At 38.4% G+C, this 24,578-nt stretch overlaps 2 protein-coding genes across 8 annotated transcripts in view; one reads left to right on the top strand and one right to left on the bottom strand.

The window, feature by feature from the left end:
• EVC2 (EvC ciliary complex subunit 2) overlaps window positions 1-8,680 on the bottom strand; it is a 69,229-nt gene extending 60,549 nt beyond the window's left edge. For 2 of the 4 annotated variants that reach the window (XM_068679894.1, XM_068679895.1), the window contains exons 1-2: window positions 8,402-8,680; window positions 5,520-5,574 (exon numbers count right to left, since the gene is read on the bottom strand). In XM_068679894.1, coding sequence (XP_068535995.1) covers window positions 5,520-5,574; window positions 8,402-8,593 — 247 coding nt within the window. In that variant the 5' untranslated portion in view covers window positions 8,594-8,680. The remainder of the gene's footprint in view (window positions 1-5,519; window positions 5,575-8,401) is intronic. The other 2 variants (XM_068679892.1, XM_068679893.1) reach the window with 2 other exon arrangements.
• Window positions 8,681-8,688: 8 nt separating this feature from the next.
• EVC (EvC ciliary complex subunit 1) overlaps window positions 8,689-24,578 on the top strand; it is a 53,944-nt gene continuing 38,054 nt past the window's right edge. For 2 of the 4 annotated variants that reach the window (XM_068679898.1, XM_068679896.1), the window contains exons 1-8: window positions 8,689-8,859; window positions 12,517-12,627; window positions 15,436-15,519; window positions 16,049-16,281; window positions 17,235-17,319; window positions 19,189-19,287; window positions 20,853-20,990; window positions 22,926-23,084. In XM_068679898.1, the coding sequence (XP_068535999.1) occupies window positions 8,689-8,859; window positions 12,517-12,627; window positions 15,436-15,519; window positions 16,049-16,281; window positions 17,235-17,319; window positions 19,189-19,287; window positions 20,853-20,990; window positions 22,926-23,084 (1,080 nt within the window). The remainder of the gene's footprint in view (window positions 8,860-12,516; window positions 12,628-15,435; window positions 15,520-16,048; window positions 16,282-17,234; window positions 17,320-19,188; window positions 19,288-20,852; window positions 20,991-22,925; window positions 23,085-24,578) is intronic. The other 2 variants (XM_068679897.1, XM_068679899.1) reach the window with 2 other exon arrangements.

Below are 24,578 nucleotides of genomic sequence, written 5' to 3'. Positions count from 1 at the left end.
ATGTTTTTGGAAAGGCACTGTTCTGTTGGAAAAACAATACAGAGAAATACTGTCAGTTGTAAATGTAAAAGACATGCACAGAGCATTCAGAACTAGATGTTTAGAAGAAGGTCCTGTAAAGTGCCTCGAGGCATTGATGCACTGAAAAGGTTTATGTTAACATAATGAATGAGATGTGTTCCTGCTGCTTACAGAACCCAGATGGACATGTACATCTCAGGGACCTTCACTGTCTTCCCAAGGAGGAATAGCATGCTTTTAATTTGGGAGAGTGTGGTTTATACTGGATAAAAATGTGGTTATACCCACCAGGAAAAGATACTCGTTTACATTTTACAATTAGCTTTAATTCACTTTAATTCACTGAATTTCACTTACATACTTAAACCATTATTACACAGTGAAACAGACTCAGACTAATTTAGGGACCGTAAAACTAATAAGGAAAATTTGGTGAGGAGAACAGTGGTATGTAATTACGATACCAAATGCCTGCATACCTTTTGGGTTGGTATTTTTCAAGGGTAGTCATGCATGCTGCATTTCAGTTTCGATACTAAGCAACAGCCCAAATCACTCAGAACGTCACCAGTGCTGAACTGACGTGCTGGTTACCAGTCTGAGCCCACCTGGACACTGCACTTCCTAGCAGATCAAGTACAATATTATCCTGCCTAAAACGGCTCTAAACGTATGTTCTGACAACTGAATCATGCTTCTTCTTAGTTTTGTACAGATACATCCAAACACTGAAAGGATTCATTTCGGATTTGCTGTGCCTCTGAGATGTTAATCCAATTGCCACCCTATTACCATGGAGGTAGGAAATCAGCTCTCCTTTTCATTTTCTTGCCAGACTACCATAGATGAACTTTCCCTTATAGTAAACAGAAAATCTAATTGAAGACATGAAGGAACTTCTAAGAGCTTTGTAAGAGCCAGAAGTGAACATAGAAAAATATATAGGCTTTGCTGAACTCCTGCCTTGAAAGTGCTTCTTGCTTAGCAGATCACTTCCTTCTTGTTGATTAACCTCCCTCATAGGAAATAGAGAAGGGGGGGTATTTGTTTCATGAAATATCTTTTGTTCTCGTGCCCTACGTAGCAAGAGATCTCTCCATCATTACTCCCAACTGCGCTTTCCATGTGACAGCAAATCCTGATATTCCCACCTGGAAAGTACCAAGTCCAAAGTAACCAATTTGATTAACTGATCGTGTTCTTTGCTTCTGAATAAATCTCATGATTATTAATTATACAAGAAGACTGTTTTCAAGTTGTGCTTTGTCATCACTTACAATCCTGCAATAATGTGGCTAGCTCCCAGAGTAATCCTCCAGGCACGTTACTTGGCTGCTCCATCATTGGTAATGAGAGGTTGGGGATTTTGCAGGTTCTTGACATTATGCTAAGCAGCCTCAGTGGTGATGATGATTACAAGGATACTTCTGCAAATTCACTTGCGCCTTCCCAGCATTTAGGCTTTGCTCAAGAAGATACAATCAGGATGAGGTACGTCCATAGCGCAACACATGCCACTGCCTTGCTCCAGTTTTTTTCTCATCCTTTATATTTATTTTTAACAGCACAGGCTGTTTGCTAATACCCTTGTCTCCCTTGCCAGTAAAGCAGCACTATTCTAACTCATTATTTTTTGTAGTATCAAATGTTAGCTAAAAAACAAAAACAAAACAAAATAAAAAACTCATTTCCTGATCCACAAATATTTATCTGTCACTAGAACACTACACACACCTCAGTCCAGCTGACCTACAAGAACATAACTGCTTTTCCACATAATTCACTGAATACTCCTAACCTCAAGATGACATAATTGCAGTTATCAATTAACCTTGATAGGTGAATTTCAGACTTGTCTCTTTTCAGACAAGGTCTAGATGGATTATAGATAGCTGATCATTGCTTGAAAAGTCAGACACTGCACATCTGAGAAAGGATGTTACAATTAGATTTCACATTCTGTGGTTTTCAAGTTTATCCCAGATTTCTGTTCTGAAAATGTTCTTGTAACAAGTAATTTACTTGTCTGAGGTCTGATTTGTCTGAGGTTGGAAAATACAAAATACTAATGCTTGACTCCTGAGGCCTTTCACTAACAAGCATTGAGCTTTCTTTTTGATACCCTGCTGTTCAGAAATGAGAACACAGCACTGTCAGTGCCTCTTCAGAGGTGCATCCCAATCCTTACACTGGCTCTGCAATCTCTTTATTCTTTCCACTCTCTTTTCTTATAGTTTCAACCTTTGCCACTTTTCCGGCTGTTTTCAAAAAAATAAAAAAATAAAAGGTATTATTTGAGCTGCACAGTCTTCACTTCCATTAGTTCCTAGATGGAAGCTATTCCCATTCCTTTTCAAAAGAGAAACTTTGCTAAGCAAAGTAACAGTTTCAGCTGCACTGCCCAAATCTCAGCCCAGATTGCCAGACTGCTGCTGGGAGCACTCCAGGCACAGCACCTCGGGCCAAAACATTTCCCAGTGAGCAAAGCAGCAAGGCATGAGGCTTCATCAGGGGCTTTTCTGTAAACATCCCCAAAGATGTCAAATCAAACAGTTCATCAAAAAAAAAAAAGCAATAATTTCACTTTTTTTGAGATGTGAGAAAATATAACTGTCTCCAAGATGAAATTTTCTTTGTTTTCCTTAATGACATAAATTAAACATTCCACACATTTACAGTCTACGATCAAGTTGTTAAATATTTTATCTTCCTTTCATCAGCATGTTATTAAAATATTTTCTCATTATTTAATCCTACATAAACCAAACAGAAACAGACATACCAGAACCCTGTCTTAAATTGCATATTCCTAGATAATTACCAGCACTGGTAGGTTGACTTTGTATTGAATTACCAAAGGAAAATATGAAATTAAATATTAATGTAGCTGAAACAACTGGAAGATTGTCATAATATTTTACCACTCCAAGTTTTTCCTATAACATTCACTCAGTCCCCCATATACACAGTGCCACAACAATGGAAAACAACAAGTGCACAATTGATCAGCACACTCTCAATGCAAAACCAGATCAGAATAACCATTGAGTGCCGCTCAACTTTCTTTGGTGCTATCCCCAGGCAGTCATTTTCCAACTCCTTTGCTTTGTGTACCACTGCTTTGTGTGGTGATCTGTTGTTTTGGGCTTCTAGCAGCCACAGTCAAGCCAGACACAACACACTTAATGAGGAGAAGTCTCCTACAACTACCTCTCATTGCTTTTGCTTGCTGCAAATTACCGGGAGGATCCAATGTAGTACAAAATGCACCTACAGTGTGAAGCCTGTGGTAATGGTAGGTCTGTGTTCATATTGGCTGGAGAAGGAAGAATAGGTATGCAAGGAAAGGAACTGTCCTCTGTGATCAGTCCCTTGCTAAGATGTTAGTTTTGAGTAATGACAAGGACCTTCAGTGTTAGGTTCAGCCTTACATACTGGACTAAAAAGGCTGCATCCTCAACATGTTAGTGGTGCTGATTAATACCTGTAGACCACTATTAAAAGGGTAGGTATAACACGCAAGAACTATAGTGCCTTATTTGTTCTTGATAGCAGTTAAGATTATTATTAGGCGCAGCAATTAAGTAGGATGATACAAAATTAAATGGTCTTGTAATAGTTTCCAGCAAAGACTCCAGTAGGTTCTTAACCCATAGTAGGTCCTTAAACCATACCTTTACAGTATCTCCTACCCTGTTAATATACAATAGAAAAGTGAAGACTGCGACAAGTTTGTGAAATGTCAACTATTACAAATTAATTGACTCTAGGAGGAAAAAAGCAATTTAACAAAACATGCTAATTGTTAGCTCTCACAGGTTGCATATTTCAAGTCCCAAATTTGCAGTCTGATTTGCTTTTCCCCAGAATTTATCAGTAAAGCTTTGAATTATCTTGCTTCATTCCAGGGTGGAAGAAGAGTTGAATATACTTGTTTACTATGGTTTTTTGTTGTTGTTCTGAATTATGCCTTGTCCTGAAAACCAACCAGGATACAAGATCCAATTTAAAGACCATTCAATTACACGCAACAATGAACAAGCAAAGGTAGTAATTTACTGTATTCCAGTTTTGAATGCAGCTATTAGCTTTCCTTGTTACAAAGTCAAAGAAACTATGGGCATAAATGACACAAAAAAAATTTCTACTTTTCATGCCTTGTTTTGATAAGTCAGGCCAGACTAGAACATAATTCTAAAAGTCCACTATATTCCCCAATCATAGGGCTATTCTGGAACTGCTTTTTTTCATTTTATCCAAAAACAACTTGAAAAAACTTCCAGCAGAAACTATAAGATTGGTGTGCTGTCACAAACAATCTCAATTCAATACACTGTCATTTTCAATGACAAATGTTTTATGCAGTTTTTCTTTCACTGAGAACTTCTTCAGTAGGAATAAACATTCAAGTATCTTGATTAAGCAAGCCACTAGGAACTTGCTTAGAAGAGTGGGACAATTCTCAGTCATAAAACCAGCATACAATTCAGTATTTGTAGCAGCTCTTCATTTAACATGAATATTTACCTACTAACAAAATGGAAAAATAATTAATCACTAACACAAAAATATACTCTCAAAATCCTTCAATTGTGCCACTTTGACTAACACCATTAGGTTCTTCTGAAGTATAAAACCACATGCATTTCCTTTCTCCATGGATAGTACCTTATTAATTTGCAACCCATCAGAAAGGAAGATGTGAGCAGCAAACATTATGTTGTATAAATACAGGAGAAAAAGAAACAACAAGGAAGCTAAGCAAATCTGAATTATTTGCTTTCATATTTAAATTAATAAACTCATTTCTGAATTAGCCATGGCATAGGGCAAAGAAATTAGAGGCATCTCACTGGATGACTGCTTCAGAGCGTGTAATTTCTTGGCAAATGCATGTTATGGAATCATCTCCTGGGGAACGGCATCTTGTGCCATGGGGGAAGGGTCTATTACAGACATTACATTGCCCCTCTTAATATGCTATATGAGAATGTCATAACCTTTCAGTGTACTCATCTCTACCACACTTCAATGAAGTAGAACGCTGTTTATTATCTCCATGTAAAGAACATGAAGACCAGAGTCTCCAAGAAACTACGTGATTTGTTCAAATGTAGACAAAGTCTGGCAGTCAGCCCTCTGATGCAGATCTTCTAAGATGGGACTCCTCTAAGTATAGGGCCACCCTATTTTAATCAGATTAGGCAAAAACTGCTGAAGATGCGCTGTGTATTTGAGATCAGTAACTAATACACTTGATACCCACTGTAAACAGTATTTGAACTTATTATTTGAACTTGAACACTGGAACAAGATCTCAGGTACTAATTTTGATGGAATGCCTCCAGAACCAGACTGCTTCTTCTCCCTTTCCTTCCTCCAAACTCAGAGTGCAGGCAAAACCTGGGATTGGCTTCAGTCCCCTGCCCACGTGCACACCCATCGCCCTGTAGAGATGAGCCCCACAGGCTGAAAAGAGAGAGAAAACAATTGCATACCTGCCATTGCCAGGCATTCAGTCTCATTTTGTAGCCACAGATCATCTATAATAACCTAGAGTTAACAGAGAAGAGAGCAATTATAAAAAAAAAAAAAAATTGTTTTCATAAATATTGCTTAATTAATTTTTTAAGCTGAATTTATGCTTTACAATTAGACAGAATCCTGTTCCACAAAGCCATGAGTTTCCCCAAATTAACTACTAGAAGAAATACAACACTGGTCTAGAGGCAGTTTGTCAAGCAGTATGAGGCACTGCTGCCTCCTAGCATGGGTACGCACACTTGGGGCTCAGACTGTATTTACACTCGATATTACCAGGCTGAGACTTTGTGCAACAGTGGAGCAGATGTGTTTGCTATGAAGTATTTGTTTATTCTTATAAAATAATTCTTCTTGTCATTTCCAAATGCAGAACTGAGGACCCAGGAAAATCTCATCACTAGGAGTCAGCAGGAATTTGTCCATATTGGATGAGTAAGTCTACACAGATCCATTCAAAGAGCCCACAGGCTAAAAACTGTAGCTTATGAGACTCCTGGCTGTGCCCAAACCATAAAGATTGTTACAGAAATCACAGCTCTAAAACTTCAGTAAAAGAAACTGGTGCCTTTAATGATTTTAATGCCCAGTGTTTTGATAAGGATGTAGTAGTCACACAAGCAAGTTTTCATTTAATAAAAATGTTTCCCGGTGGGAGAAAAGACACAGCTACGAATACCAGCTGATTAACAGCTATCTTCTACGTCCACTGAGTGAGTGTGAGTAATCTTAGTTCTGACTCATGTCAACACTACTGTTATAGTAGAGCGAGTTATGGGCAATTTTATTCTTCACCTGCTTGAGGAATTCATCATTTTGATTATTGCTAGAGCTGTAACTTTAGTTAACCTTGTGTAGAAGCAGTTCTCACTTCAGATAGGACACTTTCCATCAACATAACAGAAAATGCAAGACGCTTCATAAATTTTGATGCACCAGGAGCCCTGGGTTTTAAGTAGAAAACATGTGCTAATAGCTAGCTGGGAGACAGCTCTTGTGGAGGAGGAAGAAAAGACAGAACTCTGAGAAGCCCTGGGATGCAGCTCAGGGAGGCACAGGGCACTGAGCTCTTCACTGGGTGCTATTTGCATCTCTCACATATCCAGTTGTACCATTCTTCCTGTGTAACAAAGTTACTGCATACAAACTAAATTATGCCAGCGATCTTTAGTTCCATTACTAATTTACTCTCATTAGTTAAATGATCAATATGAATCTGAGTTTTGACTAGCCAGTCATGCCAAGATCACAAAAAACAGGAAACTCCATTAGAAAACTTAAAATTGTCTGGTGACGATATATATATATATATATATATATATATACACTCACATATTTGCCATATATACATATGGATATACAGCAATAGAAATTTCATTAGAAGGGATAGATATTTCTAGAGCACTCTTAGAGGTAATGTGTGCCAGTACACTAAATGGGTGGATTTACACTAGTGTAAAACACTGATGAAAACACAGTAGGACAGCCTATTATGTTAAGTATTAACATAAATTTTGTTCATGAACATAAATACTAAATATGACTCTTCTGCATTACATGACATGGGCATTAAATGCCAACAGTCTCTTTGTAAACAAGCCTGTTAACAGAAATAGACGAATACTGGTTCAAGCATGTATAAAGACGTGTATAAAATATGGCTTGCTGGCTAATCCTGCTTCCTATGAAATTTATATACAAATGACTCAGGATTTCCAGACACACCAGGCAGTCATTCATCTGTGGTTTTACAACAGCTCACACACACAAAAAAAACCACTATGGTGTTTGTATAGCCATTTGCATCAACTATGAACAACACTACAGCGCTCCTCGCTTTTTCTTCTGCCTTATCTGACATCCTGTCCTCACTACTTTGTGCCGAATATTTGACATATTTCTTCCAGTCTATTGTAGAGTGCATCCATAATACCAGAGGGCATCATGAGGAGCTTCACATCAGCCAACAGGGAGCCCAGTGCCAACCCTACAGGCCAGCAGTGACATTAAGGATCAAAAGTAATTAATTTAATGCAGTAAAATTGCCAGCACACATCTTCCCAAGTTTTACATTGCTTTATTTTTCTGGCAGAAAAGTAAGGTTTTGGGAAAAAAAAAAAAAAAAAAAAAAAAAAAAAAATTATTATTTCCTGCTGATCAGTGTTTTTTGTAATCAAAGCACAAAGTAAGGCAGTTTGTAACTCCCTGCATCCACGTTCTCTGGCACTCTTCACATGGTCAAAAGAAAACTGTGCTGGCACAGACTGCTAGATAGATAACTGGAGAGAGAAATAAAAATAAGAGCAGTATCTTAAACCACTGATGGCATCCCGAATAGCAGGCTGACACCAGTGAGCCAGAGTGCTGTTGTTTGGTAACAAAATCAAATGTATCCACTCAGGAAGAAGAGAGAAACAGTGTCAGCATGTAGGGTTTTGCAGTGGCCCCATCATGCTCATTCATGGGAAGCTTTCCCATCGTCAACACGACCACACGGTCCGTGGTGCCTGCAGGGCCACAGAAGGGTGCCTGGCATGGCTTTGGCTGCAGAGGATGCCTCCTGGAGCACCCCACGTTGGACCCTGGAGCCTTCCAAGGGAAACTAGCTCCCTTTGCCTCAGGAGGGCAAGGCTTAGCCACAACTTCTCGCACCGCAGGGCCCTCCTGGGGCGAAAGAGATGAGACCAGCCTGCGACGACGGCTGCACCCCGGGCTGCCAAACCACCTGGGGCCACCACTCCGGGGTACCCCTCAGCCCCCAGGGTCCCGGAGCCCTCCGCCGAGGCTCCTTCCCCAGCCCCCTGAGGAGGGGCTCCATCCCGCGGCGCCCCCGCCTTACCCCAGCCGCCGTCCTCCCGCAGGGCTCCCGGGGCGGGCCGGCCGGGGGGCGCCGGGCGGCCGCTCCGAGGGGCCGAGCGGGGAGCAGCGCCATGAGGAGGGCGGCCAGCAGCCGCCGAGCCCCCCGCGAGGGCACAGAGGCTCCGCGGAGCCCCCCTCGCCGCTGCCCCCAGCCAGGCCGGGCCGCAGCCATCCGCCATCGGTCTCCTCCCACGATAGGCGGGGGGAACGGGCGGGGGGACCTCCCTTTTCTCTCCCTCCCCTCCGGCCGAGCCGAGCCGGGGCTCGATGGCGGGGGTCGGGGAGTGCTTGCGGGCGGTGGGGCTGCAGTTCTGGGCCGGCTCGCTGCGGGTGCTGCCCGCCCTGCTGGCCCCCACCGTGCTGCTGGGGCTGCTGCTGGGCGCCGCCGCCGCCGCCCTGCTCTGCCGCTGCGCCATGGGGCCGCGCCGGCGGAGAGAGGTACGGGGAGGCCGGGCGGGGAAAGGGGGCACCCGAGGGGCTCGGGAGCAACAGGGGGAAGGACTTCAAGAGACTTTGGGAAGGGCCCCGCAGTGCTGCTGGCCCGGCCCGACGAGGGAAGCATCGCTGGGCCCCGGTCCGGCATCGGATTGGCGTCGGATTAACTCCGGATCGGCTGTGGGCGGGTGGGGTAACTCGCGACACCCCTCTTTAAAGTGGTTTTACTGCTTACTCTATTAAAAACGTCCCCAAAGTAAACGGGTTGACTCGAAACAAAACACAACAACACTGCTTTTGGTATGTAAAAAAAACAAAACAAAACAAAACAAAAAAAAACACTGCTTTTGGCATATGTATGTGTTCTGAATAATGCCCTCCTGGCCTTTATCCCTGAAAATACCTTCAGCAGACCCACTAGTTGTCTCTCACAGCCGTCACTTTGTGTAGAAGGCTGTGCAGCTTTTTGGGGACAGTGGAAGATGAACCCCGTCTGCAGAAACTTCCTGAGATACTTGAAAATGAACACTTGTTTGTTTCCATTCTGCAGCAGGAGGAACAACTTGATTTCCAGAGCAGGAAAATGAACAGCACAAGCAGAGAGGATGAATACTCACCCACAGCAATAAATTTTCACTGTGGTTACACTCGTAGATGTGAGACGCACAGGAGGCAGAATATATTTGACAGTCTGCTCGATGCAAAAGTATCAGGGTTTTCTAAAACATGTGATTTTGTTAATGACATACCTGGCTCGCTGTTTTAAGGACAGGGGTGTAAGGCTCATACCTCATCATTACACAAAGCGTTTGTTTTGACCACAAAATAACAGAGGTAGCCCATACCTGCAGAATCACTACCTGGCAGGTACATTTTTTGAGAATTGTTACCAACTTCCACTGCCTTTGTGGATCACACTTGGTCTCAGGTCATGTTGGGTTACTTGGGTGCAGCAGTGGTTGGCACAGCTGGGAAATTCAGAGCCCTGCAAAGCATTGTCAGTGTTCAACAGGGTGTCTGGTTCAGCTTGATTTTAACTGAACCTTTCTTCAGCTGTAACTGGTCTTCTGCACATGTATGGCTGCTAGGGTTGATCATCACTGAGTATGACAGAAGAGAAAAATCCTCTTGCTCCCAACTGCTTTTAAGTGGGAAGTTTGAAACTCTGTTTGAAGCCATGCTTTAGCCTAATAATGGATTCACTTCAAATGCTGGATCAATGCATCCTATGCGAGTGCAAGCCTCTCTGATTCAATTGCTCATTTTTCCTGCCTTAATAGATGGTATCTTTATTGTACTGTCACTACTAACTCAAATATAGCCAAGTACAATTTTATCCTTTATGTCACTTATGTCAATAGGGAATAGAGGCTGTCAGTTCTCTCTGGCCCAGATCTTTAGATGCGTTTAGGTGCTTAAATGCCATTAAAATCAATGCTGCTGCTGTAAAAGAGTTGTTTATTTCAAAAGAAAAATAAACTGCCTGCTGCTACATACAGAACACATTGCAGGGTGGTCAGATTGTATCCTAGGGGACTAATTTCCCAAATGCAAACAGGGTGACATTAAGCTGTACCCATTCCTTTCACATACTGTCTGGCCCACCTATTCTGTGGAGCAGCCTACTGCATGTGTAGCAGTTCTGAACTATTATTCTTACTGTATCAAAGTTACTATATAGTTGCTACTATAATATAGTAACATTCTTACTATATCATAAATACTATGTTGTTATAAGTATAATATAGTAGTTACTCTGTTATAGCCTTCTGTATCCAGAATAAAAGCAGGGATATTTTACCTGTTTTACCGTGTTGCTTCCCAAGCATCTGAGTTATACGTGCAGTGGGAGCAGGGCAAGTACTTGGAGTATAGAGCATCTGTAGGCACTGCAATAAGCCATCAGCATTTGTCACTCAGCCCCAGTTAATTGATTCTATATATTCAGCCTGAATCTGTGGGACTTGAATGCATACAGTTAAGTGCCTTATTGGTGTGAGGATCTGTGCATACTGGGAAAGTTTTAAGAAAGGTTTACCATGGTAACTTCAGACATTACAGTGCACTGTAATGCATTTCTATCAATAAAACTCTCCTGTTAGACTTAATGGCATTGCCTAGAGGCTCTTGTGACCCTTTGGGTTGGAGCTTGTCTCATTATGATATTAGATTAGCTTGAAGAAGTATTACAGTAATTACAGTTAGACTCAGTTTTATTAAACTTCTTAATGATCTAAAAGGGGAGCTTGGTAGCACTTCAGTTTCATTTGTAGATATTATTCAGGAGGAGTTGCAAAAACAACAAGGACAAAAACAGTGAGGAAAGGCATGAGCTTAGAAATGATAGCAAAAAAAAAACAAACAACCAACCAAACAAACAAAACCACAAAATGTATCCTGGAAAAAAGAAAATGCAATACAAAAATGCAAAGATGAGAAAAGCAAATTCTGAATGGCTATGATGTGATGGACAATGGTGAATACAATGTGGCTAATTCTACAGCTGTCAGTCACTCGACCTACATTTTGTGAACTTTGGTTCAGGACAAATAAATGATAAAATTAATAAAGTAGATTTTTAGCTGTTCTTTTGTCATTAGTTGATTTTTAGAAAACAACGTCTTAAATTCAGCATGTCTTGGAGACTTAACACAAGAACATGACCTGTATTATTGAGCACCTATGTTCCAGAGAGGTGACAGAGGCAAGACATAGGAAATGAAATCTATTCCAAGGCTAGGCAATTATCTCAGGAAAATGGACTACTTTACATACCAAGTGACTAAACAATTCAAGGAGAATTTTTCTATAAGACAGTTACGTGCATAGTGGCTGCAACCATATTATTAGACTATGTCAGTAAGCAGTTAGTTGAACGAAAACCAGAGAAGTAAAAGAAAAAAAGTCATCAGGGTAGGGTGGCTGCCCTTCTCCTCAAGATCTTTTCCTTCACTACAAGATTCCCTGCAGTGCTGCGTTTGGATGCATTGACTGGTGTTGTCATTTTTTGGTCTATGCTAGTGCACAGAGAAGCATGTGTGCAGCACTCTGTGCCCTCACAGCTTGTGTCTGTACCAGAGGCTGTGTGTGTTTGCTAGGGAAGTAAGGACCAGTGATGTGTGCCACTTTTGGGGAAGGAAAATTGTAAATGTTTTGTATCCTAGTTTAGTTTTTCTTGACAGGAACTTTCCCACACAAAAAAACTTCACTTAAGAAGTTTTTCTCGTGGCAGGTGACCAAAAATATTGAGCATTCTCCTTGTTGCAAACAATTACAGATAATTTTACTTAACTAGCTTTAAGTAAGGAGTTTGAACCAAGACTGTGAGCTTGATAGGAATAAGACATTTTGAGAGCAGGTGGATTGATTTGACACATTCACAGCCTTCTACAAATCTGGGGGTTAAAGTTCTACTTCCGGACTGACAAATCAAATTCATAATGTTCAGTAATATAGAAAAAAAAATGATTCTTGAGTATATAAAACTCTTTTTTTCATTCATTTTCAGTTTGTATTTTTCCAAAATTATCATTTTCAACTGATACTGAAATCATTTTCAGAATGGAGACATGAGAGTATCCAGGCTGCTGTCAGAGATCTTCCAGGTGAATGTGTATGATCTCAGAGTTACGTTTTACCTGTTTTCTCTCTGAATTTCAGAAGGATGATTCCCAGAGACTTCTGGAAAGCTTCAACTGTGATGAAAAAGAGCACACTCTCACGAAAAGTAAAGCAGAGCCCTATATTTCAGAAGAGGAGATGGTGCTGGAGGTAAAGCTATGTTATTTTTGGTGGATGTCCGTTTTTTTTGAATGTAGTAATCGTCACATTAAGGGCCTCGTACAAACTGTCTTGATTGCAGTGGTTTGGAATTGAGACCTTAAAAAACATTCAGGAAAAGTGTAAGGAGACTGAGCATTGATGGCTTCTTAGGAATGCAACCATTTCAGGTATTCATTTTCCATATGAATTCTACTTCATTTGAGCTTCTTCTTTAGACATTTCAGTCACAATCCTCCTTTTTGGACGTGGGCTTCTTGTAGTTTAAGGTTTAACATCCTTGATTTCAAAAGGTTGGTGAAAAAAGTTCTCACTATTTACATAGGAAGAAGTACTTAAGTACTGAAATCAGTACTGAAATTGGTAGTTGATAATGGATTCTTTTATGGAGAAGTTTTATTAGAGAAAATTTGACAGTGACAAAGTTGTCTCATCAGATCTAATCTGGCACCTTTTCCTAGTGCCTCCTTAGGGTATGGGTATAGATCTGAGTTGGATTGTGTAGGTCAATGGAGGGACATAGAATAAATGAACCAAACTTTGTACATTTGAGAACAGCATCTTTAATGTCTTTCTCATATAGCAAACTCATCAAGTACCAGCTGAAGATGGAGTGCAGAGGTCAGATGACCACAAGTAGTGAAACACCCATTGATGTCAAGCTGGGATTCAAGGACAAATAGAAAAATAATTTGGAGAAAATGTGGGAGAAGGAACAGGGTTAACCCACTCACTAAAAAATCCAAATAACTTTTTTTTTTCTTTTTTCTTTCTTTTTTTTTTTTTTTTTTTTTTTTTCATGATACTCTCAAAATAATCATGAGAACCAGTCCTACCATGTAGCTTTGCCTTTCACCCAAAGCTGATTTGACTGCTCTTGAAGAAGGTAAAAGTTGAGGGTAGAAATATGTTTAAAATGTGCAGTTCAACTAACTCTATTATGCATAAATTAAATACATGCAGAAAGTGTCAGTTAAAGCCAGACTGCCTGGTGCTTAGCTTGTAATGAGGATTGGTTCCAAGACAAAGAGAAGGTAGACATTATTGTAAACATTTGACTGTTGGTTTAAATCCTGGCAGGCAATTAATCTTCATTTCAGTTTTCTGATGAAGAATGGTGACAAACTATGGTTGGTCCTTTTCCTTGAGTTAAAGTACAGCATAACTAGTGAGCATTGAATAGATTCTCTTTTAGAGTGTAAATCCTGTGAGAGAAATTATGCAACGATATAAATGTATGAATATTACCAACCCTTTTGAAATGATACCTCAGCCTTTAAAAGGTTATCCTTCACAACTATATCCATTTCCCAAGCTAACTCATTTATAACACATTAAGAAGTAGCCTTGTTATTTGAAAGGGCTTTCTCCTGTCTATTTGCCAAACTACTGAAGTTATATATATTTTTTTTTTTCTACTCATTTGTTCCAATTCCCAGAGGCTTTGGCTTTTACTGACATCAGATTGACAGTTCAGGAAGAAGCATAGGTGGAAAAATGCTTTTAGTTAGGTTAGAGCACTTCAGAAAAACAGATATTTTCATTCTGAGACCTTCCACACTGCAATAATACCACAATTACCGTATTAATAATAACTGTGTATTACTCATGCCTGCTGAGAAGCAGGATGTATTAGCTCTAGCATACTGTGACATGGCTTTATGGCTTTGGACTGGAGCTGCTTTGCTTCCGGCCATTTCAGAGCAATGGATCTGTCGGGTTCTATCCCTGAATATGTAGCAGTGGGGCCGCTTAGTACGAGCAAATGTTTTACATGCTGACCCCTTGCTTTTTACTTTATCGGTAAATCCAAAAATGACTTCTGGAAATAAATGAAATAGAGATGAAAAGGTGCAACAATAAAAGAGTCTAATGAATGACGTGGTTTGCTCCTCTCTTACCATGTCTATTTTTAGATTCTATTAGTGATCTGATATTTCCTAGAAAAATCTATATAGAGAAAATTATTTTAACAAATCAGATTCTTTCATTTCATGTTAAAAACAAAAGAGAAAAAAAAAAAAAAAAAAAAAAAAAAAAGAAAAAAAGGTTAGAACAGGAAATCTCCTAAAGCTTGGGTTTAACTATTCTATTTGTTACATACAGCCAACCAACCTTTTAATTGGCCATGCATAACCTCACAAAACAAAGCTGATTATCCCATTGTTCCAGTGCATAAAGCAGTGGATAGGAGAGAGGAGGAGCACAAAATCAGACTATGTGAAATAGCAGATTGTATGAAAAGAATGAATTCTCTATAAAAAGTTCTTTGGAGGAACATTGGTATTTTCTCTAGATTATAGGTGAGGGTTGCACTATAAAAGCTCTTCCTGGAAAAATGACTAGTTTTGTTTAATCTATTGTTTCTTTATTTAAATTGAAAGGCAGAATTTATAGCCATGATGTTATCTGTGGAGCTTATTCCTCAGTACTTTCTATTATTAAGATTATTTCAATCTCCCATGTGAAATCTTTACTTGCTGCTTAAAGGGAAAAGAAAGGAAATGAAAATAACTTGTGAATATAATAAACTATTGCTCATTTTCCCTTGCAGGCATGAAAAAACTTTGAAGCAGTGCTAATGACAGAGTTCTCTTTTCTGAGTTTTAAACTTTGACCTGAATTGAGTCCTAGGAGAAGACTCCTCATGCCAATGCTGAAAGTCAAGAAGCGTTCTGTTATCAATTGGAATTTCTGGGTTATATAACCAAAGACAGCTTACAATACTTATAGTGAACAATCATCAGGTCCACTGCCATTCTCAAACCTTAAAGTAGTTTTCTGTTCTTTTCCATACAGGAAAATGAGTCTCCTCTGAACAGTAACATTACGGCATTTGCATTAAAGGCAAAAGTCATCTATCCTATCAATCAGAAATTTAGGGTAAGATTTTAGACTCTACTTGTAAATATTAATAACAAATGTTCTGTGTCAAAGTAAATTGCAGAATCAAGTACTGGAAGAAAATTTACTGCCAATCTGCTTAATAGGGATCTTTGTTTATAGTCCATTGACTCAGGGCTTATTCTGTAAGGCATCAGCTGCTTTCATCTTCCCCTGAAACCTGCAGTGCTTTACATGATGTCCAGTCAATTTTCACTGTAGTCAAGAAACCTTTTCTTCCCATTAACATTAATGGAGGTTGTATCTGTCCAAGGAGACACAAGAAAAATCCCACAAGGATCTGCCCTTCAGTCAGGAAGAATGCCCCAAACAGATAACCTCAACAGAAGAGTGCTTTTCTAGGCAATGCAGAAAGCTGTCAAGATGATAAATGTTAATTTATGTGGAAACACTTTCACTGTGTATGTTGTTTAATTTTTTGCTTGAAAGCAAACACTGCAAATTGATGAGATGTTTATCTCCAGATTGTGTTGTATTAATTAACCTTGTAAATTTTCTTTGACTGTAGCCTTTGGCAGATGGCTCGTCCAATCCATCTTTGCATGAGAATCCAAAGCAGGCAGTTTTGCCTAATCAGGTAATGGAGACATCTACGTCAGGCAGCCTGGGATCCCTTAGTCAGGGAGACAAGGAGGACTGCAGTTCCTCCACAACGATACATTCCACAACAAGTGATGACAGATTTCAGGCTCAAGCCTTCCTCAAGGTGACATGCTTCCCTGAAGTGCTAACGTGTGAGAGGTAAGCAGTAAATCTGCCCTTGTGTTTGGTTGTTTCCTAGTGCCCTAGTGGTTTTCAGGACAACCAGTAGAAGTCTGGCATAAATGAAAGACTGGGCTTGTGTGTATACATTCACCATGTCAAGACAGGGTTTTGGCCTATAGCCCTAAACCAATGGTTGGAGAGACTAAAGAAACGTATCATGCTGTACACTGAAAGTCAGTTTATTCTTTATGAAATTTGGGGAATCAGAACTTCAGGAAAGAAGTCTCATGAAACGAATTATCACTGTTACAATAAGGAGATCCCTTTGTTTTGTCCTGTGTGCGCAGTTCACTCTTGTAGTGGATTGTTGCTCAGCTGGAGCCCTCTGCACTGTACAAAATCAAGTCACACAACTTGTGTCTTGAGAACAGCAAATGGTAGTGGTCTGTTCTCTTTGTTTTAGTAGGAACTATTCCTGTCATGTCTTGATACTGTATGCTTCTCAGATGCACAATTGATGAGTATGTAGAGCTAATCTAAATGGACTATCAGCTCTATTTTTCTTTTAGCTACACAACAGTGAGATATCCTTAGATGACTATGTGTCTGTATTCTCATTACTGAAAATAAAGAAAATCATATTTATGTCACCTTGAGGACCGAGGAAGGAACTAGCAATGAAAAATATTTTCTAAATGTCCACTCTTTTTACAACTATTTTAATTAAAAGCTTTGGTTTTGCTTTGTTGTAGCCATTCATGCTTATATTTACCATTCCTTTTTCTAACGAGAACTGCATCTCCGACTTTGTATGTAGAGATATTTTATCTGAAATAGAAGGCAATGTAGAAATGATGTGACTCAGCTGCTGTTCTAGGGGCAATACTTTTGGAATAATTTAGCAATTAAATGAAACTGTTATATGTTGTTGCTCTTTTATGTGACCTTTATTTAGATTGATTTTAACACTTTTTAAATCTTTGTTTTAGTTTTGATATTAAGCTCTGCCTTTGCAGTCTTCTTTTAAAAGATCTCATGCTTCTTGATACGGAGCTCAGAAAAGAAAAACATGTGGTAGGTACTCATGTCTCATTTATAGATATTTGATCTGAACACATAAGTTAAATATTAGCTTAGGAAATAATCAACATTAACCACTGGCTACATTGGAAGTAGTGTAGCAGAGTTGTACCTTTATAGTATTCTGTATTTTTCCTCTCTGTTCTGCTTGTGTATGATCTTCACAAAGGAGTAAAATATAATGAAATATATTGGGCTGTGAAATCACAGTATCCAAAGCTGACGGGAAAAAAAAAAAAAAAAGGATTTATACAATTAAAGCCACAGAATACTTACTTAGGAGAATTGTTTATGGTAACTGATTGTGATCAAGTGCAGAATCATTACCATTAATGAGTTTTAGCACAGGTAATATAAATCTAGACATACAGTATATAGATTTCTCCTCACCTTCTTTCCCGACCTTAGACTGATCATTTGTGATATAATTTGTTAAAAGTGCTAGTAATATTTCAAGATGTGAGATTTCCTGAGCAAATGTATAAACAACCCTGAAGAGGAAGCATGAAAGTAAGCCTGGAAAGCAATTTCGCTTCTGATGGGTTTATACCCATCAGTAGATGAAAAAGGGAACTTGAGATCAGCTTCCAGAAAGATGTTTATTTTGACTAGGGAAGGTTAAACTTGATCTCAAAGTTAATCATCAATTTGTAAATGAAGATAAAATAACAACGTGGTGATGTAACCACAGAAACACTGAGAAAATAAGCATTTAACACAGTTTGTGGCCCACCAGAAATTACCACAACAGGCTGGTGACTTGACCTTTAGCTGAAGCTTTGAATAGCTTCATATTTGCACTAGAAGGGAAGAAAGGAAAAAAATGTTGGGGAATAGCTTCTTCTTTTTCCACTGTCATTTCTCTGACTTCAGAGTCGGTCTTTCTTAGAACCAGGTCTAGGAAAAGGAAACAAATCCTCTTTCATCAATGCTTTCCTGAATTCTTACCCCCCCACACCCATCTTTTTTTTTTCAGTATGTGGTATCTTGTTGCTTTTTGTTCAAAAGTTGGCAAAATCCCATCCAAAACATGGCTACTTTAGCATTTTCTCTTCTGCTGGGCAAAAGTGATAATACATTTCCCAGATTTCGCTCTTTTTTAATAGGTAAATGTGTTTTTATTTCTGTTTTTACATTGTATTAAAAAATGGGTAACTCCTGCATCATCTGTTTTCAAGCACATGAGTAGTATGCAAGTGGCTGTTAAATTTCACATTTTTTCCTTGGAAGAGCACCTTCTACAGCAGATAATAAATAAATTGTCTTTACACTGACATCCTAAAGCAGACAAGGGGGTAAGAGGTTAATGAAGAATTATCCTGGGGTTCAAAAATATCTTTTTGAAGAAACTAGTCTTGCAATCTTATATAAATTAAAAAAAAAAAAAAAAAGTCATACGTTTTGTAAAAGAAGGTAGCTAAAACTTGAGATGACTACTTTTGGGTTACAGGTTTTATATAAAAATGTTTGATACTTTTTCTTTAACTACAGTTGAAACCATTGTAATGAATATATTAGTATCCTTCATCTTAGGGGTTCATTAAACTTTAGAAAAATGGGCTTTCTATTTTTAAGTGATCTGTACTCTCCAGTAAAGGACAGTTTCAAATGTGTCAGTTTGGTTACAAGGATATATTAGATTAGTCCTTGTCTTCGTTTGAACGTAACACCATCTTCCAGTGCTCTTACAAAGCCAAAGAATTTTTTGTAACGGAGATACTACAGAGTTGCTGATGATGTTTCTGTTACTTTCTTATGACTCACTACAGTCTCAATGATTGACTTCAATACACAAAATTTACCACAACAATATCCATATCGTTAGGCACTTACCATGAGTTTTGTTTCTTTCCTTTTAAATAGATGTTTATTCAGATTCTCAAAATATATCTCACAGACTTCTGTCATAAAAAGAAGATTACTGATGATTTGTTCAAGAAAATCCTTTTAATTCAGGAAAATGTAAGTGTTTTTGTTGGTTAATATTTCAGACAACAGAACATAGGAGTTAATCCCACCAACTGGTGCAGGCTGCCACAGCAGGCTATCACACCTACTATTTTTAAACAGCCATGTCATTTGTAATCTATTTCAGAAGAAATTCAAAGAAACTCGCTTGTTAGTTGATTCTCTAAATTACCTCTCCATGACCTTGCTTGCATTTCCTCTTTGCTGTTGTCTGAGGAGATCAGGACAGCAATGTGTCTAATCTATTAAGAACAGAAGTATTTTGTAGTTGAATCCACTCAAGTAAACAGAACACCATGAATCTTACTGACTCAGAATTAATAATTTCTAATTATCAGGTCTTCATCTGGTCCCATGAATCATTACTTATAATAAAACAGCAGGAAATAAAGTACCAGAAGGAAACTCAAGGTTTCTGTCAATGGAAAGTATACATAATGTCCTCTTTGTCCCTTTTTCTTCCATATACTTTTATCAAAATTCATTTTCCACTTCTGAACCAGAAGATGTAAGTATACAGTCAATGTGCATTTCAGATGGAGTCACAATACTATTTTTAATATTATTAGGAGGAAAAAAAAAGGCTTTACAAAACTGAACAAAATAGCAGAGCTGCTGGTTCCACATTCCATTTTCTAAATCATAATCACAGAAAAGTCTACATTGAAAGACATCCATGGAGATTTACTAAACTTCTGTAGGAAGCAAGGCCTTCAGTAAAGTTATCCAGTGTCCTGTCAAACCAACTCTTGAATATTTCCAATGGAGGGGAGAACACTATTTCTATGGGCATAGTCTAGTCCAATGTTTAATTGCGCTCACAGTAATGTATGTTTGGTTGGTTTGTTGTTGTTTTGCATAGATTTACTGCATTGACACCCAAAGTTGTGTAATGTAAAAAATAAACGCTTGTTACATAAGGCATGTTTAAGCAACAGAAGGATCATACATTGCAGTAACAATTTACTAAGTAAGGGCAGAGGAGTAATATTTTTCAATATTACTAGCTTTGAGAAAAAAGCATCCAGGTTTCAACGTGTTGAAAAACTTTGAAAACCCAGATAATCATGTAGACTTTAATTTGTTACTTATGAACATTACAGGTATGTTCATCCGTGTGTGTTATCACTCCACAGGCTACACTATCTGATTAGCATATCCGGATGCTTACCTGTACTTTTAAACACACATGTACACTCATATCTGCCATGTAAGATGGGGCATGTGTGTTAAAATTAAAACATTTATGGATAGATTCAGAGTACAAAAGCTCATGGACCAGTATTTACTAAAACTTGAGTTCAGTGGAGATGAGCAACGGTACATCCTAGTAGAAATGTCTATATTTGTATCAAGTGTAATTCAGAGGTGCCATATACTTCACATTTTCTTTCCTTGCTGCTGGAAGTGCGTTACCCAGAGAGCAAGCTTTCTGGATCCTGTTGTTCAGTTTCTTTGTCATATGCAAGAATTGACATACAGATACACCTCTAAAATTAGAAATAATATATGTTTTTCAGCTTAACAAATCATCTGCTTTTTTTTTTTTTTTTCTTCAGGATTTTGAAGAATTACAGAAGCAACTTGACTGTAGACTCCAGAATACTGAGATGTCAGGAGCCCATAATTCAGAGTACCAGACTCTAGAAGATTTAGAAAGGAAAGAAAGGGAATATTCTGAGCACATAATAGACAATGTAACTTTCTAATTCTACTCCCATAAAATTTTGTTCCACTGTTACTCTTTTGATGGGGAATGTGTTTTGTTTTGTTTTTAATGCTTTTTTAACTGTTGTGTTGACTAGTCCACAGTTAGTACTTTAGGTGTTCATGAGTTCTGAAAACATTTTTATATTGCTCTGGCAGAGTATTTCCAACTCCCTTCGGCAGCCAACATTTTTTTATACAAACACTTGTTTTGTCACACTGGGTTTAGAGATGAAAAATGTGTACTGCTTATCAGATGGTAAGATATATTTTAAGCCTGGTATATAGTCTGACTTCCAGGAATTTCATCGTAGCATCATGTTTTCTTCAATACTGTATAACTGCAAGAGTATTAAGAAAATATAATTTCTTTTCAGCTGAAATAATTACTAAGAAAATAATTAAGTACAACCTTTTAGTATACTTTGCATATTTGCATTACCAAAGCATTTTGCTTTAGAAGCTTTGCACATTATAATACATTTACATACTTTTAATATAAAAAAGCTTAATTGTAGGCATTGAAAATAATGCAAGTTTTTTTCTTTCCCTGTATCCAAACTAGCTTGTTGTCCAGAAAACTGGAGGTTAAAAATATTCTGCATATTATTTCCCAGTATACCACATAGCCTGGAAGATAATCTACTTCCCAGTCCTGTTTCTGAGGTTTGAGCAAATTCACTGCTGATGAAAATGCGAGACTGACAAGTCAGACTGATGGCTCTGTAGGCTGCCTGCACTGATTGACCACAGCACTTCAGCTCTGAACTAAACAGTCCATTATCTCAGCCTTGGGCCTTTCTCATAGAGGAGTTAACATTTTTTAGTGTCTGATGGTTAAGTGCTTCACTAGAAATTTTCTCAGCTTTCTTTTGGTTCTCTGTGCATTTCGCTTTATAGGGGAAGAAATCGTAGTAACGATGGTAGACCTTTGTGAAGTTTCTTTTGCAATTTAATTTTGTTCTGTGAGAAGTTGATTGTTTAGTGTTCTGCAGTGTTAGTTACATAAAAACTCCCCAGCAGCCTTGCTGAGCAACATGAGGCAGTTATTCACTGATGGCAGTCATCCTTCAGTGGATCTGTCACTCTTAATGCTAGCAGAAGCTTTTTATCTGTGTTTAGAATTATTTCCCTCTATGCAGATCCTTATACATCAGGACCTTGAACTAATCCACTCTCCCCCAGTAATATAAAGGTTTTCTTTGCCATATGACTGCAGAACTCACAGATCCTTAACGTAAATCTTGGTGACAAATACATTTTCTTATCTCCATGTATACTAGTAATCCCACTGAAGCCCACAGAACATTCACAGTTGTGCACGGTTGTAAGTGTTTGTGGGATCAGAGCCCAACACTAGAATAATTTATAATTTACAATAATATATTAGAATCGACAGATGCACTCTGCCAATACTGCACAAAGCAGTTAATTCTTGTACAGTTAATAAAGTTTTCATGTAGCATGTACCTATGAAAGGCTTTGATGGTGAAAAACAGTGAAGATTTTTAGTTTTCCTTTTTCAGCAAAAATCATATTTGACTGGAATTCCTACTCATATAGATGAAGAAACTTCCCAGAAAATAAGTTTGTTACCCTTTCTGCTTTTCCTATTAACACTAACAATATTATAGGCTTTAGCAGATGCAGCATGTGGAGAAGTAACAAACTCAAAATGACCTCCAATGAAAAAAGCGAGGATTGGCTAAACATACAACATACTGTTTATGTGCCACCAACACATATACATGTATCATCATACGGTAAATAGTCTCAGGATAATGCTTTCTACTGTAATTAACACTGAAAGCTGTGTGTAGTTTCAGTGACTTGAATCTCATAGTAGACTCATGCCTCTCGGGGTAATGAAATACTAGATGATTAATGAGGGAAAAATGGATTGTTGTTTGATTTGTATTCGACAGATGGAAGCTTTCTGGAAGCAGACTGACAAAGCCCAGCAGGTTTTTTTGGACCAATCAAAATGCTCAAGTGCCAAAGCAACAAAGATAACGATGGATCTGACCGAGAGGATGATTGCAGTAGAAGGCTTATTAAATGAATGCCAGGATTTGCAGGCAATGGTAAAGTACAAAAATAAGTGAAAGCTGAGAAATCTCTAATCAATCTGAACACAAAGCATGATGCAAGTGTACAGAGTCTGTCGGTCCTATCTTCAGAATGCTTACTCCAATTGTGTGTCTTTCAGCTTCATTGCAGAGTTCAGCTTCTGTTGCACTTTATAAAGACTCGCAGGAAGGTGAGCTCTCTCCATGTCAGTTCTAATTCTCAAAATACCATTTAGGCAGTCATGTTAGGAAAAAGTGGTGTGCACGATATAAATGCAGCCAGTGAGCCAGGAGCCAATAGCATTAGATCCAGTGTGAGGGAGAATCATTACCATGGGCATTAGGATATTTTTTTTTCTTTCAAAATATTTATTACACTTTGACTGAGAAATTCTCATTTAGATTGAGATTGTCAATTGAGGGCAATTCTTTCTGTCCAGTGACTTTAACTGAAATTGAACACCCTTAGCATCTCTTAGGAGTATGGTCTTAAGAAGGAAAAATACACTTACAGATGCATCAACACTGTGCTTTTTGTTTTGTTACCTTATCCATATCTTTGCTTTGCTTTGTTTAGGAGATACTGAAAGAGTCACCTAGAATTTATAGATAAACAGTATAATCAGAATCTGTCCCACTGCATTTTCTAGTAACTTGGAGAATAAGTGGATAGCTAGCTTTATTTTGATAACTAATAAAAAGATGCAGTGATTATTAACTTGTTGGTTTTGCAGCTAAGTAAACCAAACTGGCCATATATGAATATAATCTTTGCAGCTGCTAACACTTGACCCACGCTGTGCTTTTGTACAGTAATTCTTTCAAGTGGGCAGTCTGAGGTGTTTGGATACAAAATAGAGCAAATACTCCTACCTGAGGTCACTACCATTACACTTGCATCTCATTGCAAAGTCAGAGTCTGTGTGTCTCCATTAAGTAGAGTAGTTGTCATGCTCTTTCCAACCTTATATCATTGTCTAAAGTAGTTCCAGTTTCACAAAGGAAATTTTGCTCTCTGCTGTAATCCTGGGCTTCTCTAATAATGCAGTGGAAGCTACTAGGTCATAGGCAGTTACAGTCATTTTTCGTATATTTACTGAACTCCAGCTAACTACACACTTGATGGAATCCCAGCAGTGTCAAAATGAGATATGTGTTCTCAATTCAAAATAAAGGCGTGCAGTTGTTTGCATGTAATCTTGAAAAAAACAGTATCTTGAAAAAAAAAAAAAACAGTATCTTGAAAAAAGGTCAATGATTTCCATGTTGTCCTTTTCTCTGTCTTTACCCCGTGAGAATTTGAGTTTGTTCTGCAAACTCGTTATTGTTTTTTTCCCTCTTTAACATCTTGACATTGCAGGTAGTGAAAAGAGCAGTAGTTTTAGATTTGCTTTGTCAAGTGAATGTGAACTAAAACCTGCTGCTATCCTAAACAGGTCAAGATTTTCTGAAGTATTTAAGTACATCAAGGTTATTATCCATGTGGTCTTGAGAAGCCTCCCGAGGTTT

This window comes from Anas acuta, chromosome 4, assembly GCF_963932015.1.
Source record: "Anas acuta chromosome 4, bAnaAcu1.1, whole genome shotgun sequence".
In the NCBI taxonomy this organism is placed as follows: Eukaryota; Metazoa; Chordata; class Aves; order Anseriformes; family Anatidae; genus Anas; species Anas acuta.
This window is presented reverse-complemented; position numbering and strand designations above follow the sequence as displayed.